The 14,782-nt window shown below is 52.8% G+C and overlaps 6 protein-coding genes across 6 annotated transcripts; 2 read left to right on the top strand and 4 right to left on the bottom strand.

The window, feature by feature from the left end:
• Nucleotides 1–719: 719 nt before the first annotated feature.
• On the top strand, nt 720–4,483 carry QC764_708110 (uncharacterized protein; the record flags this gene model as incomplete). The annotated part of the gene is made up of 9 exons (XM_062950430.1): nt 720–1,047; nt 1,107–1,246; nt 1,313–1,349; nt 1,407–1,751; nt 1,823–2,219; nt 2,273–2,522; nt 2,593–2,925; nt 2,987–3,861; nt 3,926–4,483. 9 exons carry the CDS (start codon nt 720–722, stop codon nt 4,158–4,160), a joined length of 2,940 nt encoding a protein of 979 aa, XP_062796457.1. The 3' UTR covers nt 4,161–4,483.
• Nucleotides 4,484–5,050: 567 nt separating this feature from the next.
• QC764_708090 (uncharacterized protein) lies at nt 5,051–6,941 on the bottom strand. Its single transcript, XM_062950429.1, has 3 exons — nt 6,639–6,941; nt 6,264–6,578; nt 5,051–6,190 (listed from the first exon to the last, which is right to left on the bottom strand). Exons 1-3 carry the CDS (start codon nt 6,712–6,714, stop codon nt 5,922–5,924), a joined length of 660 nt encoding a protein of 219 aa, XP_062796456.1. The 5' UTR covers nt 6,715–6,941; the 3' UTR covers nt 5,051–5,921.
• Nucleotides 6,942–7,063: 122 nt separating this feature from the next.
• Nucleotides 7,064–9,207, top strand: PEX3 (peroxin). The gene is made up of 3 exons (XM_062950428.1): nt 7,064–7,379; nt 7,441–7,850; nt 7,911–9,207. Exons 1-3 carry the CDS (start codon nt 7,222–7,224, stop codon nt 8,993–8,995), a joined length of 1,653 nt encoding a protein of 550 aa, XP_062796455.1. The 5' UTR covers nt 7,064–7,221; the 3' UTR covers nt 8,996–9,207.
• Nucleotides 9,208–9,235: 28 nt separating this feature from the next.
• QC764_708075 (uncharacterized protein) lies at nt 9,236–10,099 on the bottom strand (the record flags this gene model as incomplete). The annotated part of the gene is made up of 1 exon (XM_062950427.1): nt 9,236–10,099. One exon carries the CDS (start codon nt 10,097–10,099, stop codon nt 9,236–9,238), a length of 864 nt encoding a protein of 287 aa, XP_062796454.1.
• Nucleotides 10,100–10,659: 560 nt separating this feature from the next.
• On the bottom strand, nt 10,660–11,665 carry QC764_708265 (uncharacterized protein; the record flags this gene model as incomplete). Its single annotated transcript, XM_062950445.1, has 3 exons — nt 10,660–11,423; nt 11,481–11,544; nt 11,609–11,665. The coding sequence occupies 3 exons, from the start codon at nt 11,663–11,665 to the stop codon at nt 10,660–10,662; spliced, it is 885 nt and encodes a 294-aa protein (XP_062796453.1).
• A 1,008-nt stretch (nt 11,666–12,673) lies between these two features.
• ERF1 (translation termination factor eRF1) lies at nt 12,674–14,579 on the bottom strand (the record flags this gene model as incomplete). The annotated part of the gene is made up of 4 exons (XM_062950444.1): nt 14,267–14,579; nt 14,058–14,142; nt 13,880–13,929; nt 12,674–13,810 (listed from the first exon to the last, which is right to left on the bottom strand). Exons 1-4 carry the CDS (start codon nt 14,300–14,302, stop codon nt 12,674–12,676), a joined length of 1,308 nt encoding a protein of 435 aa, XP_062796452.1. The 5' UTR covers nt 14,303–14,579.
• Nucleotides 14,580–14,782: the final 203 nt, after the last annotated feature.

Here is a 14,782-nt window from a genome sequence, read left to right as displayed (position 1 = left end):
AGGCTTTAGTGGTGGTGATAAGTGTGGATGGCTAGCTGTGGAAGTGACGAGGTGAAGGTGGCTAGCTGAGGTTGTCAGTTGCCCCAGTTATTCTCCGCACTCCTAGGTCTAGAACTCCAGCTGCAGCCAGATGGAAACATGCATCACAGCTGCCTGAAGGGCTACTAGTGCCAGCGGTGACTTCCTATCTGAAAACTTGGGATAGCCCAGAGTACATTTCCAGGCTTTCCAGTCGCTCTATAGCAGACCAAGCTCCTCGAAGCCATGCAAGCCCACATCCGCTAGGTAGCGGTGGGTTGTATTTCAGCTGGGTAACCACTCGGAACTCCATGACATTGCTACCTCTGCTAACCTGACTGGCAATGACAGATCAAAGTATTCGTGGCTGATCAACCCCGCCTTGGCGTTGTTCTCGCCCATGAAGCCTTTTGACTCGTCCCGCGCTTGCCTGGATGGAAAATCAGACCTTGGAAAGAGAATACCGCAGCTGCAGGTGTGCGGATCCATCAGTCGATTGGCAAGTATGCTTCCATGAGAAAAGTCGGGTTGACGTGAACGGCCCAGGCGCCGAGTGGCAGTATGCTGAACAACGCTGGTATAAGAAGAGGCACCATTTCCAGCCAGCTCAAGACCAGAATCTTACACATTCCTTTCTGTCCTGGACCTTACTTCACAGCATCCATCCTACCTGATCATCCATCATCACACAGCCCTTGACCATGGCGGACGACGACAACATAACCCAGCATGCTTTGGTCAGTTCCTGGTTCTTGGGCCCCAGGGCCGAGAATTTTCAGGTCCTTCACGATCTCTTTGGCACCGTCCTCAACCATCAAGCCCAGGCCAGAAAGACGCTCTATGCCGGAGACCCCGAGTTCATCACCGAAGGGATGAAGGAACTGGAAGACTACCAAAACAGCATCAAGACTTTGACATCTGATGTCGATAAACTTTCCCTCGAGTTGGCCGCAAAGTCGGTGCCGTTTTGGTCTCCCAGATACAATGCTCATATGAATATGGATGTTGCCCTTTCCAGCATTGTTGGCTGTATGTGGATAGACTTGTTATTCTCTCTGTTGACCGAGGTGACTACTGATAATATACAGACATGACGGCCATGATGTACAATCCCAACAATGTGGCCACTGAGGCTAGCCCACACACGACCAAGCTGGAGAGAGAGGTCGGACAGGAGCTTGCAAGAATGTTGGGATATGGAACAGATTCCTGGGGCCACATCACCTGTGTGAGTTATATCTAGAACCGTGCTACACTGTATTTCCGTGAATTACTGACGCCTTGTTGTCTTCAGGATGGATCCGTCGCTAACCTTGAGGCTATCTGGGCGAGTATGAATGTCCCTGTTCCCTGAATTTACAGGGAAGGTGCCTAACAGTCTCCTCTAGTCCGCAACCTCAAGTTTTATCCCTTCTCTCTCAAACGAGCGATTGAAGAAGGATCCCTGAATTTTCTTGCTGGTGAGTTCGAAGTCAAAACCAGCACAGGGGACGCCAAGCTATTCACAGAGTTGTCCACCTGGGAGCTGCTGAATCTCAAGCCCTCCACCATCCTCGAGATACCGTCAACTCTGGCTGAGCAGTACTCCATCTCTTCAACTTTTTTGCAGGCTGCTCTCAAACCCTACCTCATTCAGACCACCGGAAAGAGCGTGATTGAGCAAAAGTATGGGTTTGAACCTGGGAAGTTCTTGATCAGTGCTACCAAGCATTATTCCTGGCCCAAGGGCGGAGGTGAGTTTCTCTTGTCCTTTGAGAACGACGCTGGTCTCTTTTCCTTCTAACACTGGCCGTTGCACATGTAGCCATCTCTGGTATTGGCTCGATCAACTTTATCGACGTCGATGTAGACGAAGAGGCTCGCATGGACACCAACGACCTTCGAAAGCGCCTGAAGGAATGTGTTGACGCCAAGATCCCAATCTATGGCGTGGTAGCCATCATCGGCTCTACTGAGCACGGTGCCTGCGACCCCGTGGCTGAGATTGTCAAGATTCGTGACGAGTTTGAAAGGGACGAAGGCGTCTCGTTCGCCATTCACTGCGATGCCGCCTGGGGAGGCTATTTTGCTGCCACGCTCAGGGAGCGGGGGGATCAAGACGGTTTCCTTCCGTATGTACCCGCTATGCCCTTGCAGCCATATACTATGAAGCAGCTTCGGAACCTCCACCACGCCGAGAGCATCACTATCGACCCGCACAAGTGAGTGTTTCCCCGCCTATGTCGATTTCAGAGTTTCTGACACGATGGGAAAGGTCTGGTTACATCAATTATCCCGCGGGCGGGCTCTGCTACCGTGACCAGCGTATGAGATACCTCGTTACCTGGACCAGCCCTATTGTTTTCCATCAAGGTGATGCTTTGGAAAGCATGGGTGTTTACGGTGTGGAGGGCAGCAAGCCAGGCGCAGCAGCGACTGCTGCATGGTTGACGCACAAAACGATAGGTCTGCACAATGACGGTTATGGCAGATTACTGGGTGAGGCTGTTTTCTCCTGCACAAAGGTACGTTCAGAACACTCCCTCCAGCTTGAAGTTGCTGGTCGCCGGGGTCTCTAATCAGATATGGGATTAGCTGTACTGTTATTGGGCCACCATGGCCCCGTCCCCAGAATCTGAATCCGGCGCAGATGAGACACAGGGGGAACCTGACCCCGAACATGAGTCACTCAAGAAATCCCTCGTCGTTGTTCCTCTCATTCGTCTTCCGGCGGAGAAGGCAGGCGAGTCACCGGAGGCTATTGAAGCCCAGAAGGAGCTGATCAGAAACAAGATCTTGAACCGGACCAACGAAGAGCTTTTCGAGGACAAGAAGACATGGAAGCTTTTGTGTGAGCTGGCTGGTGACCTCATGATCAATGCGTTTGCGTGCAACTTCAAGATTGGGGACGACATCAATCAGGATGTGGTAAGTTTACTGTCGCTCTCCACATACAGCGAATGGTGGACTAACGGTTCATGATATGAAGGGAGAAGCGAACTATCTCAACCAGTGGATCTTCTCACAGCTTTCCGTCTCATCCGACAAGGATGTTGCGGCAGCGCGCCCCCTATTCCTGACCTCATCTGTATTCGGTGAAGAGGCTTATGGCAGATGCCTTCGTACTTTCAAGACCCGCCTGGGACTCGACGACGGTATCAACTTGGCCCGGGGCGACCTTCGATTCCTCGTCAATGTCACAATGAGCCCCTGGCCCACGAGTCCAGACTTTATGAAGACTATAGTCAAGGACTTCAAGGCAGTCGCGCTCGAAGGGATCAAACGCTGCATCAAGCGTAACAAGCTCAGTCCTGATGTTCATGGCTTCGTCATTCAGGGCGTGGATGAGATCTACCTCACGCACATCCCCATGTTCAACATGGCCAACCACCGCTGGCAACTGGTCATCACGGGCGATCTCCCCCCGGATGTGGTGGAGTACTACAAGAAGCTTCGCAGCGAGAACCCAGGCGTGGTTTACACACTTGCCAACATGGAGAAAGAGACTCTGGAGAACCTGCTCAAACCAGGCAGCAGCACCAAGTGGCGCCTGGACGTGGGGATACCCCCGCCGGGCGCACCGCCGCTCAAGGACAACATCGAGCTAAGCAACATCAGGGTCATAGTCAAGGAGTCCATGTCTTACGCCGCCTTGGAGACGACATACCCAGACAGGATGCCGTTCTACCTGTACGGTAACAAGAACGAGGTGCACCTCGATCACCTGCTGAAAGCCTCTCCCAACGCCCAGATCAGCCACGAACGGGTGACTCTTGACCTGGAGTCCAGTCTGAGCGACGAGCAATTAAGGAAGGGGGTAGTTGCCGTGTTGGACGATGTGTTTGAGAACAGCATCCAGCCTTTGTAAGTCTACCTTGGTCCCTCCTTTCGGAAAACAAATGCTGGCAGAAGTCTAACTACTCCACAGGCCCCTTGATAATGACACCAACCGCGTCCTCCTCGAATCGGCAGGCCTTTCCCTCACAAAGGGTGCTGTTCATAGCATGTCTGTATACGAGACGTATGAGCAGTACAAGAATGGTTCGGCGCCCATCACTACGGGCAAGGTTACAATCGGGGAGACTACTTTTGCCAACTGGCCTGCTGTTAACATGGACCCTGCGGATGAGGAGAAGGAGGAGGAACACAAACACAAGCACTGATTATCGCGCGGCTGATGGCCGTGAATGATTGAGGGACAAACCAGATTGCATTCTGTACAGAGCTTTGATAATCGCTGTGATGACATGTTCAGGTTGAGATGCTGAGAATGGATCAGTGGAGTTGATGGGCCAACAGCGCTTCATTTTTCAGGGGGTTCAGGGGTATTTTCGAGAGACTGTCAAAACCCTAACCCTGTACCTCTTTCCGCCCCTGAAGAACAAGAGATGATGAATGAGGTAGATCTTGGCAACTGGCGACCTGTCCAGTCTGCAAGATAACTGGCACCTAATCGATCATGAGAGTGAAATATATAATAACTGATATCCAACCACCCCATTCAGTCTCAGGTTCGCTTTCCCTATCTTTGCCTATATTGACCTCGGACTCCGCGCTTTGGTAGCGCCCTGCTCCTCCCAAACAGGATGGGGTTCCGCTGATGGAAAAGACTCTTGCCGTTGAAAGTTGTTGGACGAGAGAAAAACGGCTCAATTGTTTTGACATGAAGTGCCTACTACTCTAAGCACCGGAATGAACATAGAGAACAACCCCAAAACCAGCCCGCCTACCCTACCCTTCCTCACCTCCGGGTCGTCTGTGTTAGCCGTATCCTCCTCCCCCATTGCCCCGCCTCCTCCTTCTCGTTCATCCAGCTCATCACCGCGACCATCCCGAATGCCATCCTCAACCTCTCTCAAACCCTTCAAAACAAAATGCAGCGCCCTCTGCACCGCCTACCATCGTCACGAACAGTCTAGTAAAAGCTCTCTGCCACATCAAACGCAAAAAGGATCAGACAACAGTCCACACCGCTGCCAACCGCATGCCGAAACCCAGCCAGCTGACAGGCATAATTCAGTCAACACTTGAGACAAGATAGAGAACCAAGACGCAACATTAGAAAGTAATTGTATTGTGTATCCTCTCCTCGCAGAGAAAGAGTCAAGAAAAAAAGGGGTATCTCGATGAACCTAGTACCTACCTGATAAGAAAATCTATAACTACCCATGACTAGCGCCTTCAGTTATATCCCTAGACTCGCTGTAATCCGCCATGTTGCGCGTGATTCCCACCTCTGACTGTCGAAAGCCACCATGAACCTGCTGTTCTCCCTTCCGTGCTGTGTTATAAATGTAGCGTTGAAGCATAATGACCAAATCCAAACGCCCATTTCCCGTCCTTTTCTAATTAGCAAACGCCTGTCCCGTTCATTCCTTGCAGTTCTTCTGATCCCTGGAAACACCAGGCAGCTTTTGCTCTTCCCAACTATCGACCATGTCCCGCCCCGGTGGGTCTGTGTCCTTTTTCTTAGGGAGGATTTGCCCCATTGTTATGGGATCAAGTTCCTGCGATCCGGACAGCAGTATTGTCGAGGAACACACAGACGATTCCGAACTCGAACAGCTGCTTTCGGGTGGTCCCTCTCCAAGGCCGTCCACATCCTAGAGAATCTCCTCATACTGATCATCTTTCTTGGGGGGCTGCTGGTGATCGTGCTTTTTGTCCTTGGGTAGACTCTTTTCCTCGACGCCTCCATGACCAGCCGGCTCCATATTCCTCTTCCGACTCTCCTCAGCCACTAGCAACCACTCCTCATTTCTCCTCACCTCTTCCATCTCGGCCCTCCTGGCCTCTTCCTCCAACTGTGCCAGGTAAACGTCAAATTTCTTTTCAACTTCCTTCGTAGCGGCAGCAACCTTGTCACCAATATCCTTTGCAATATCAACCACCTTTGTGACTGCGTCACTGCTGAGGAAATCCTCCTAATAGATCCCCATCTTCTTTGCCCAGCCACCCGCTACAGCGTCGACTCTAGCTCCGACTCCAGCAGCAGCCGTGGCAGCCTTTTGTTGCGATGATGGTGATTGCTGATTACTTGGAGGATTACCAATGTAAATGCGGTACGGGAAGGGGTTGACGTTGGACTCGGTGATGGGAGGGATGTGGTCCATGTGGCCGGTCACACAGGTCATGATCTTGAAGACGGTAGAGCGGAGCGTGGTTTCGGTTGCTTTCCGGACCTTAGCACGGTCTATATTTCGAAGAGGGTGAGTTAGTGTTCGGTGATACAAAATGGACAAAAAGTAAAGGTCAAATCAACATACCACTCTCCGTCTTGGGTTCAGCGACGGTAATTTTGATGGTCCACCTCTCCCAGCAGAGCTCATCGCCGGCCCCGAACCAGGTCCCCTTACGACGCTTCTTCTCAAAGAACTGAACAGTGATCTGACCGCGGCCACCTCCTCCTGATGGGCGCTCAGCGTCTAGTTGTCGTGCGAGTGATGTTGCGCGCTGGTCGATCAGCGTCTCGATTGCGGAGTCGGGAACGTAGGCGAGGTCGATCCCGAGACAGTCGCGTGTGGCTGTGGCAGCCTGGATGGACTGGAAGAAACGCATAAAGAATATGGTGTGCAGAATACCTGTAGAGCAGGACAATCAGAGGATGAGAGGGGCAGACAGGGGTGAATAGGGAAGCCTACCGCGAACAACATCCCGCACCGTGTTAGGGTCGGCGAATGCTTCGAGCAGAAACTCGGGCGGGCCCTCCGCGTTCATGGTTGCTGATATTTGCTGATATGACTGATGCTGATAGTGAAAAGGTGGTGATGTTATCCAGACAGCTGTGGTGGTGGTGGTGGTGGTGGTTGTGGTGTCATTGGGCGAGGGAGTGGAGGGGTAGCAAAAGTAACATTTTAAACGATAGCGGACAACGCTACGGGTGAGGGGCAGGGGCAGTCCGTGGCGAGCAAACTGTGACGTTGGCCATCAGCGAAACGGAAGCGGCGGTGGATTGCGAAGAAGGCCCCCCCTGGGCTGGGCGTGGGGTAGATGCAGAGTGTCAAAGGGTTAGGGTTGATACCAGATTTCCTACCCCGGATCACGGTATCAGCCCTATCAGAACCGCAGAGCCGAGGTTCGCTCAGCGCGATTGGAGGCCCAGAGCAGCTGGTGTCGCGCCCCCGGTAGTGTAGACGTGCATCCCGTCAACCACATGCATAAGGTAGCCGTCTCCTGATTCTAAGGAGGAGCTGTGATCGAGCTCGAATCCCCCAAAACTCTGCCATGTTGGCCGCCACGAAGCGGTGGTTCCGCCGCAACCGAACACCTCTCGCCATCGGTGCTGGTGTTATCGGCGCCGGCTATGTTGTCACCAATTATGTCTTGGGCAAGCTCCAGGATGCGCGCGAGCGCATGAGCAGCGATCGCATCGCCAAGGAGAAGTATGCCTTCTCTCTGCCTCCTTGATGAACACCCCAATGCTGATGCTATCTGTCTGTGCAGTCTGCGACGACGATTCGAACAAAACCAAGAGGACTGCACCTTCACCGTCCTCGCCCTCCTACCTACCGCCACGACAAACATCCTCGAGGCGATGAACACAGAGAGAATCACATATGAAATCCAACAGATGAAAGGCTCTGCCGTAGCCAGGACGAAGAGCATCGGGTCAACAAGTCCACCCAGCCTTTCCGCAGAGACAGATGACGATGGAAGGAGCATGTTCAGCGTCAGTGTCACAAGTGACGCCGGCCTACAAACAAGTCAGCTTGCTGTCCCAACTTCCATAGCAGCTGCCATCTCAGGGGACGGCAATGTCCCTGTCGACGGTGCCCAAGAAGGCGATGCCCTTTCAGTACCCCCCAAACCAAAAAAGACTAAAAGGCAACTCTGGAATGACCTCACCATTAGCTGTACGCCCCCTGCCCACCCCTATCCCAACCCCCAATACTAACTCCCCCCTGTCTCTCCAGCCATCACCCGAGCCTACACCCTCCTCTACACGCTCTCCCTCCTAACCATGCTAACCCGCATTCAACTCAACCTCCTCGGCCGCCGCTCCTACCTTTCCTCGGTCGTCTCCCTCGCCACCGGCTCCGCCCAGCAAACCATCTCCCTCGAAAACAACGACGACGACGGCAACAATCCCGAGCACTATTATGGTTCCGACTTTGAAGTCAACCGCCGCTACCTCACCTTCTCCTGGTGGCTTCTCAACCGCGGCTGGGTAGACGTCATGCAGCGTGTAGAGACTGCCGTCCGCCAGGTCTTTGGCCACCTCTCCCCCCGCGACACCGTTACAATCGAGAACTTCCTCCAACTCACCTCCAACGTCAGAACCCTTGTGGAAGGCTCCTCTCCCTCCTCAGGGGTGGGCACAGCTTGGCTCAGGTTCCTCCTCCCTCCCGAAAAGCTTGAGGATTTCGTCCTTCGCGAATCAGGCATCTTGGATGACTCCTCCCCGTCCCCATCCCCAACTGGCGAAGACATCACCCCTACCTCAGTCCAATTACGCCGGTTGTTGGATGAGACAGCCGACCTAATCGACTCCCCCACCTTCTCCAGCGTTCTAACTCAGATCCTCGACGCGGGCTTTGATACTCTCAAGGGGCAGCTGGCCAAGGATGTGGTGGGTGTGTCAACCATAACAGAGGACATGTCCGGCTTCACGTCAAGAGCGGTGCTTCTTCCCAAGATCCTCTCCGTGCTTACGAGGCAGGCGCACGATATTGGGAATGGGATGCCGAACCGGTACTTGCAGGCGATGGAGCAGGTGAGGGATTTGGAGGGTTTTGCTGCGGTGGTGTATTCTTCCAATTGGCAAGCGGAGATCGCGCAGGATGAGGAGTTGGAGGTGCTGCAGAGGGAGCAGCAGAGGAGAAATGAGACCGTCGCTGGGGGTGGCGTAAGTGGTCTTGTGAGGGAGGAGGTCAGATCACCTGGGTTGGAAGGGTCAACCGTTGTGGGGGGTGGTGATGAGAGTGTTGTTGTCGTTGGGCAAGATCCGCAGGGGAGTTTTGAGGGGGCGTGGGAACGGGCTGTGAGTCCGCGGAGGTAGTCGGGTGTCTTGTGTAAGAGAGGGAAGTTGGGATGTACAATCATGAATGAGGGCGGTGGTTTTCGCTTTGATGATTTGTTTGTTTTTATATTTCGGTATTATCACTTACATATTACATGACATGGATACAACGGGTTGAAAAGAGAGCAAGACATGGTCTGTTATTACTATTAGCATGAAATCAAGGATACATCAAGGCACAGTTTTCACACATTACAATTTGTAACACTGTGTTGTCTATCACGACCCTATCACCGGCCTACCAACAACAGTAGCACTCCCCTTGACCGCCAACCCCCCCTCGATATCCTCAATCCAAACCACCCACTCCTCCCCTTCCCCACCCCCTTGACTCTTGGCCAAAGCACCACAAACCCTCACTTCATCCCCCTTAAACAGCGGCGCCAAGTTCCTATAGCTCATACTCTTTATCCACCTCCTCTTCTCCTTTCCACTCTTGTGCAAATAAGACGCAAGACCCTCCAACATCAACACCAGCGTCAAAGGCCCATGAACCAGCACATCCTTATACCCCTCCTCCACCCTCGCATACTTGCTATCAAGATGAATCCGATGAGTATTGCTCGTCAAGACAGAAAACAACGACAAAAACTGGGCATCCGGCCTAAGAGAAAAGGAAAAAAACGGTCTCCAAGGAACCTTGATCTTTTTCCTCTCCACGGCCTTCTTGTCACCCAGTCTCAGTCTCTCAACCTGCCGCGCCAGCTCCTCCTCCAACGGCCTCAAAAACACCAGCCTCCTCTTCTCTGTCAGCACCTTCACTTTTTCTTCCCCTGTCACAGCAAAATACTCCCTCCCCACCTCGACAAAAACCTTCCCCCCCTTCACCTCCACCCCCTCACTCTCAACCCACTCCCTACACTCCGCCTTTGTTTCCTTCCCCCCTTCACCCAGCAACATACACCCCATGTACTCCCTCTCAAAATCTACCTCCCCCAACCCACATCCTTCTTGCGAAAGGCCCCCCCGGGAAATGATACGGGTCTGTCCCGTCAGCCATCGGCTGGTAAGACGATATCTTAGGTTCAAAGTAAACCATGTGATACCCCTGAGGAAGCGGGTCACCGTCCTCGAAATCACCATGCGATTGGCGAAAGGCGGGGTTGGCGTCCTCGAGGGCGAGGTTGAGCTGGTCTGCTTTTGAGCGGGTGAGGGTTGCTGAGATGATTTTGGGGGGTTGAGAGACAAACTTTTGACGGGCGGAGGCGAGGTAGGATTCGGGGTTTATCAGTGGTGGCGGTGTTAAAGGGGAGGAGGAGTATGATTTTTGGTCGTGAGGTGTGAGAAGATGAGGGAGCCGTGGTGGTGGAGGGAGGCGGAGGTGGTGGGTGAGGAAGGGGCGTATTGAGCGCATTGGGAGAAGTGTGCGATGATTGGGAATAAAAGACTCTACGGGAAATTGAGTTTGGTTGTGTATTTCTCAGGGTTGATGAGCTGTGTGTTAAGTCGATTGGTGTACATCAACCAACTGACGTTGAATTCACCAAGTGAGATAGGTATGAACCAAAAAAGAAGAGGGTTAGGGTTAGATGTGCCATTTCTTTGTCTGGTATACATTCCGTCCCCTTCTTCTCTCAGTTTACTTTCAAGCTTTCTTCCCAAAGATCTCTAGTATGTCTTCATGTCTTTTTTCCCCCTTCCCTCTACCTCCTCGCACTCTCCCACCCCCCCAGATACCTCCACCCCTTCGTCTTGCTCTCCAAATCCTCTAAAACCCCCTTCACCCTCACCCCCTCATCCACCTGCCCAGTCCCCTCAAACTCCACAAAAAACAAATACTCAAACGGCCTCATCCCCTCCCTCAACCCAGGAACACTATTAATGCTCGTCAGGTTCAACCCCCTCTCCCTAAAACACCCCAACACCTCCGCCAACGCCCCCGGCTCATCATGAGATCCCACACAAAAACTGACCAGATTCTTCCCCTTCCCCCTCCCCTCCCCCTTTTCTTGTTTCCTCCCCACAACAAAAAACCGAGTCTCGTTATCCCCCCTATCCTCAATCCTCTCCCCCAGCACCCCAAGCCCATACTCCCGTCCCGCCATCTCCCCCGCCACAGCCGCCCATCCCTCATCCCCCCCCGTCGCCACGATTTCCGCCGCCTTTGACGTACTACTAACCTCCACCATCTCAACCCCAGGCAAAAACCTCCTCATCCACCTCCCCGTCTGCCCAAACGCCTGCGGATGACTATACACCCTCCTCACATCCTCCAACCTCCCCCCTTTCTTCCCAAGCAAAAAGTGGTGAACCCCCAGGTACACCTCCCCGCAAACAACCACATCCCGCAGTTCATCCCCCCGATCAGCCAGCGCTTCCAGCGTCATTGACACCGGGCCGTGGGTCGAGTTCTCGAACGGGACGACGCCGTATTCTGTACCCCTGGCTTGGACCGTGTCGAAGACTTCTATTATATCATTAATATATGCACCAAAAAAAAAAAAAAAAAGGGAGGGGGACAAACCGCGGATCGTCTTGACGGGTATGAGCTCATGCGTGTTTTCATCCGGAAAGGCCACTTTTGTTGCCTACCCCCAACCTGTCAGCTCAAGCTCATGAAATACAAAAATGGCATGACTGAAAAAGAAATACCTGGTGAGAATACGAAGCTACCGGCCCCAAAAAGGCAACTTTTGTCTTTTGCGCCATTGTTTAACTCTCCTCTGTCGGTAATGGTTGCCAGTTATGAGAGGGAGCTGAGTTCACTCCGATATAGCGACTCAATTGATATGTACAAACTCAAATGAAAAGTTTGACGTCCAACCTAAATCCGGAGAAGTTACCCACCCCTTGCGTGATACAACTACCACCGGCCCGGCCCGCCCGTCTCATAAGTGCCCCCGCCTTCCCCGCGCCCCCCGGATTCGATTCACAAAGTTTTCGAGTTTGAAACCCCGCAGGCTTGTATTTCTACCGGCCGAGTTCGGTCTTTCGCTACACGGCCTTTCAAGTCACTTTCACTCATACATCATAACATCATACTCATACACAACAGAAGCGTCATCATACACAATAAAAGAAACAAAATCAAGTGACAAAAGAGTGTTGGGTCCCGCAAACTAGCTACATATCTAAGCCCTGCTTTCCTCCCGCGAATCGACAGTAGTAAAGACCGAATAGACACCCCGCGTGGCCCGGAATTGAAACATCAGAAACGAAATCTCAAATCCGGTCCAGCCTCGTGCCCCCAAGGTTTCCCCGAACCATTCCTCCTTGACCTGACGTGCCCTGTAACGAAGTGATACCTTTTGACGAACTTGTCCGACTTCTCGTTCCTCTCGATTCTTCCTGGAGGCAGTTTACAAAAATAAAAAGGCCTCGGAAGCAAACTTGATGATGATGGATGGTGTCTCGAGAGCTGTCCTGCACACCTCCCCACAAAGGAGTGTCCAAAAACCAAGCCCCTCGACAACACACCCCCACCCTATGCAAAGTGGTAACTTAAGAAGCCGTCATTACAGAGCGAAGCGGGCTAGGACGCGACACCTCAGTCGACCCTGGGCTCGCCGTAAAGCCCTTCATCAGCCGCCGCTGAGCAGGCGGCAACTTCCCCTGGCTCCGTGGCTTGGCTTGCGGCTGGTCGGCATGCAGTGTCTCCGGCTCGGACGTGATGGCTTCAGTTCCGGGTCCCTCGCTATCAACGAGGGAATCAAACTGTCAATCGTCGTAGTACTCATCATCGTCATCCACTTCGTTCAACTGCTCAAAGTTGACCTTGTACCGGAGGATACCACCGATACCGCCAAAGCCCTTGACGAACTGGTTGCCCTCAGTCGACCTGTCCGAAACAAACTCGAGAGTGGTACCAAAATCCTTGTAGTGCTCGGCGATCCACTCGAGGAAAGACTCCTGGGAGACAACTTCCATCTCCTGGCCAGTCTCCTTGTCCATGAACCGGTCCCGGTTAGCCGCATCCTGCTGCTTAGTAGAATGAATGATAATCTCGGCACCATTGCTGTCCTTGAGGACCCAGCGTGTAACCTCGAGGTTCTCAAAGACAATCAAAGTCTCGACAGCACCGAGCTCCAAAGCCTTGAGGGTATCCTCAACACCGTAGCAGATACGGCCGGTATCCTGGCTGATTTCCTCAAAGTACTTGCCGATGAGCTTCTTCTCCTGAATGAACTTGACGTTGCCGAGGGTCTCAGAAGCCAACTCGATGGCCTGGTTGAACCCGTTCTCACCACCATAAGACACATCAACAACCTTGATGACCTTGGTGGCAAGACGCTGATCGAACATGTCGGAGGCGTTGAGATCGTTCTTGAAATCGGCAGAACCAGCAAGCACGATACCCATAACGTTGACCTTGTCGTTGGTGATGAAGTTCTGGACGGCCAACTCGGCAACCTTGCGCACGTAGTTGTGACGCTTTTCCTCTCTGAGACGGGCGAAACGCAGAGCGGATTGACCACCACGACCGTGCTTCTTGGGAAGATCAACCGAGAACTTGTGAACAATGTCACGGGTGTTTCCACTCAGGGTGCCGAACAGAGCTCCGTTACCGTCCATGACAATGAAACCGAACTTCTGATCAGACTCGAGAAGCTCAGCAAGCGCCTCGGTATGGAACTTGTTGTCACAGAGGTAGAGCGAAGTGTTGATGGGCTTGAAGGGCTCGAAATCGATATTGACCTTACGTTCCTTGCCTTCCGAGGTCAAGATTTCACCGCAGTAGACGACGAGGCCATTGGGAGGGACCTTGTTGTACAGCTTGAGACGCTGCTGGGTCGAGGTAATGGCCGACAAGACAGACTGACGATTGACACGGGACTTGATGTTGGAGGCGGTACCCTGTGACACCACGCGTTAACTTTCCCCTGAGGCCATCAAGGTGCGAGGGAGGGTCAGAAAAAGACATACGTATTCTTCAGCCAACATCTTGGCCGCACGGGAAATCTGATCCTTGGGTGCTATCAAGAAAGTCAGTCACATGTTGCTTGGTGGCATTGAGTTCGGTTAAGGCATCGGCGGGCGGGCAGCCACACCAGGCCCGGCTGGGCACACGGGAATGTGCGAAGAGAGAGCAGTGAGCACGTACGAATAATGAGGGAGATCATGCTGGTGCCATTGCCGCGAGCGGCCTCCAGGCGCTTAATCAACTTCTTCACCTTCCATATCTCAATCTATTCATCATGATACGGCATCAGTAAACCAGACCCAAAGAAGCAAAAAATGGCGCGCCCCAACGGAATCGGCCGAGAGACAGGGTTGGGCAAGGTAAGGAAGGAGAGAGGTAGATGTGCTCACGTTCTTCTCCGCCTCGTTGGCGTTGGGGTCGCTCATGTTGAACAATCAACGACTGAAGCGAATCAAAACCCGTTAAAGTGCTGTCGAACAAGAAGGAGAAGAAAAAAAGAGACTGGAAAAGAGAAGAGGAAGAAGAAGAGACTCGCCGCGCAAACTCCTTCTCCGCAAGGGGTTGTGGGAAAGCGAGCGGGGTTTGGGTTTCTTTGATTTTTTGGTGTTGGTTTCTTGGGGGCAGGGAAATCTCAAAAAATTGGTGGTGGGGTTGGCCAACTCGTCAGGGAGGGGTTTCGCAGGGCGAGGGAAAGCCTGTAAAAAAGGCTTTTATGGCCTTTTAAGACCTGGCACATTGGAGCCAGCAGTGGCGCTCCTGACCCCACAAGTGTTGCCTGACCGCGAGTCATCATTGGGCGGTCAGCCCGATTACCCTGATTGGGTGTGGGGCATTTGCAGCTGTTACATGCTCTGACGCTGCTGACGCTGTATCATACAGAAAACCTGGGATTGTGACTTTGGACG

The sequence above is a fragment of the Podospora pseudoanserina genome (assembly GCF_035222485.1).
Source record: "Podospora pseudoanserina strain CBS 124.78 chromosome 7 map unlocalized CBS124.78p_7, whole genome shotgun sequence".
Classification (NCBI taxonomy): Eukaryota; Fungi; Ascomycota; class Sordariomycetes; order Sordariales; family Podosporaceae; genus Podospora; species Podospora pseudoanserina.
This window is presented reverse-complemented; position numbering and strand designations above follow the sequence as displayed.

What these genes read in the sequence shown, in the direction of transcription:
- QC764_708090 (XM_062950429.1), bottom strand. Translation starts at nt 6,714, where the DNA reads ATGAACGCGGAGGGCCCGCCCGAGTTTCTGCTCGAAGCATTCGCCGAC. An exon ending in GGTGCGGGATGTTGTTCGCG is followed by an intron (nt 6,579 to 6,638) that starts GTAGGCTTCCCT and finishes CCTGCTCTACAG; the next exon opens with GTATTCTGCACACCATATTC. An exon ending in TGAACCCAAGACGGAGAGTG is followed by an intron (nt 6,191 to 6,263) that starts GTATGTTGATTT and finishes TTCGAAATATAG; the next exon opens with ACCGTGCTAAGGTCCGGAAA.
- PEX3 (XM_062950428.1), top strand. Translation starts at nt 7,222, where the DNA reads ATGTTGGCCGCCACGAAGCGGTGGTTCCGCCGCAACCGAACACCTCTC. An exon ending in GATCGCATCGCCAAGGAGAA is followed by an intron (nt 7,380 to 7,440) that starts GTATGCCTTCTC and finishes CTGTCTGTGCAG; the next exon opens with TCTGCGACGACGATTCGAAC. An exon ending in GAATGACCTCACCATTAGCT is followed by an intron (nt 7,851 to 7,910) that starts GTACGCCCCCTG and finishes CTGTCTCTCCAG; the next exon opens with CCATCACCCGAGCCTACACC.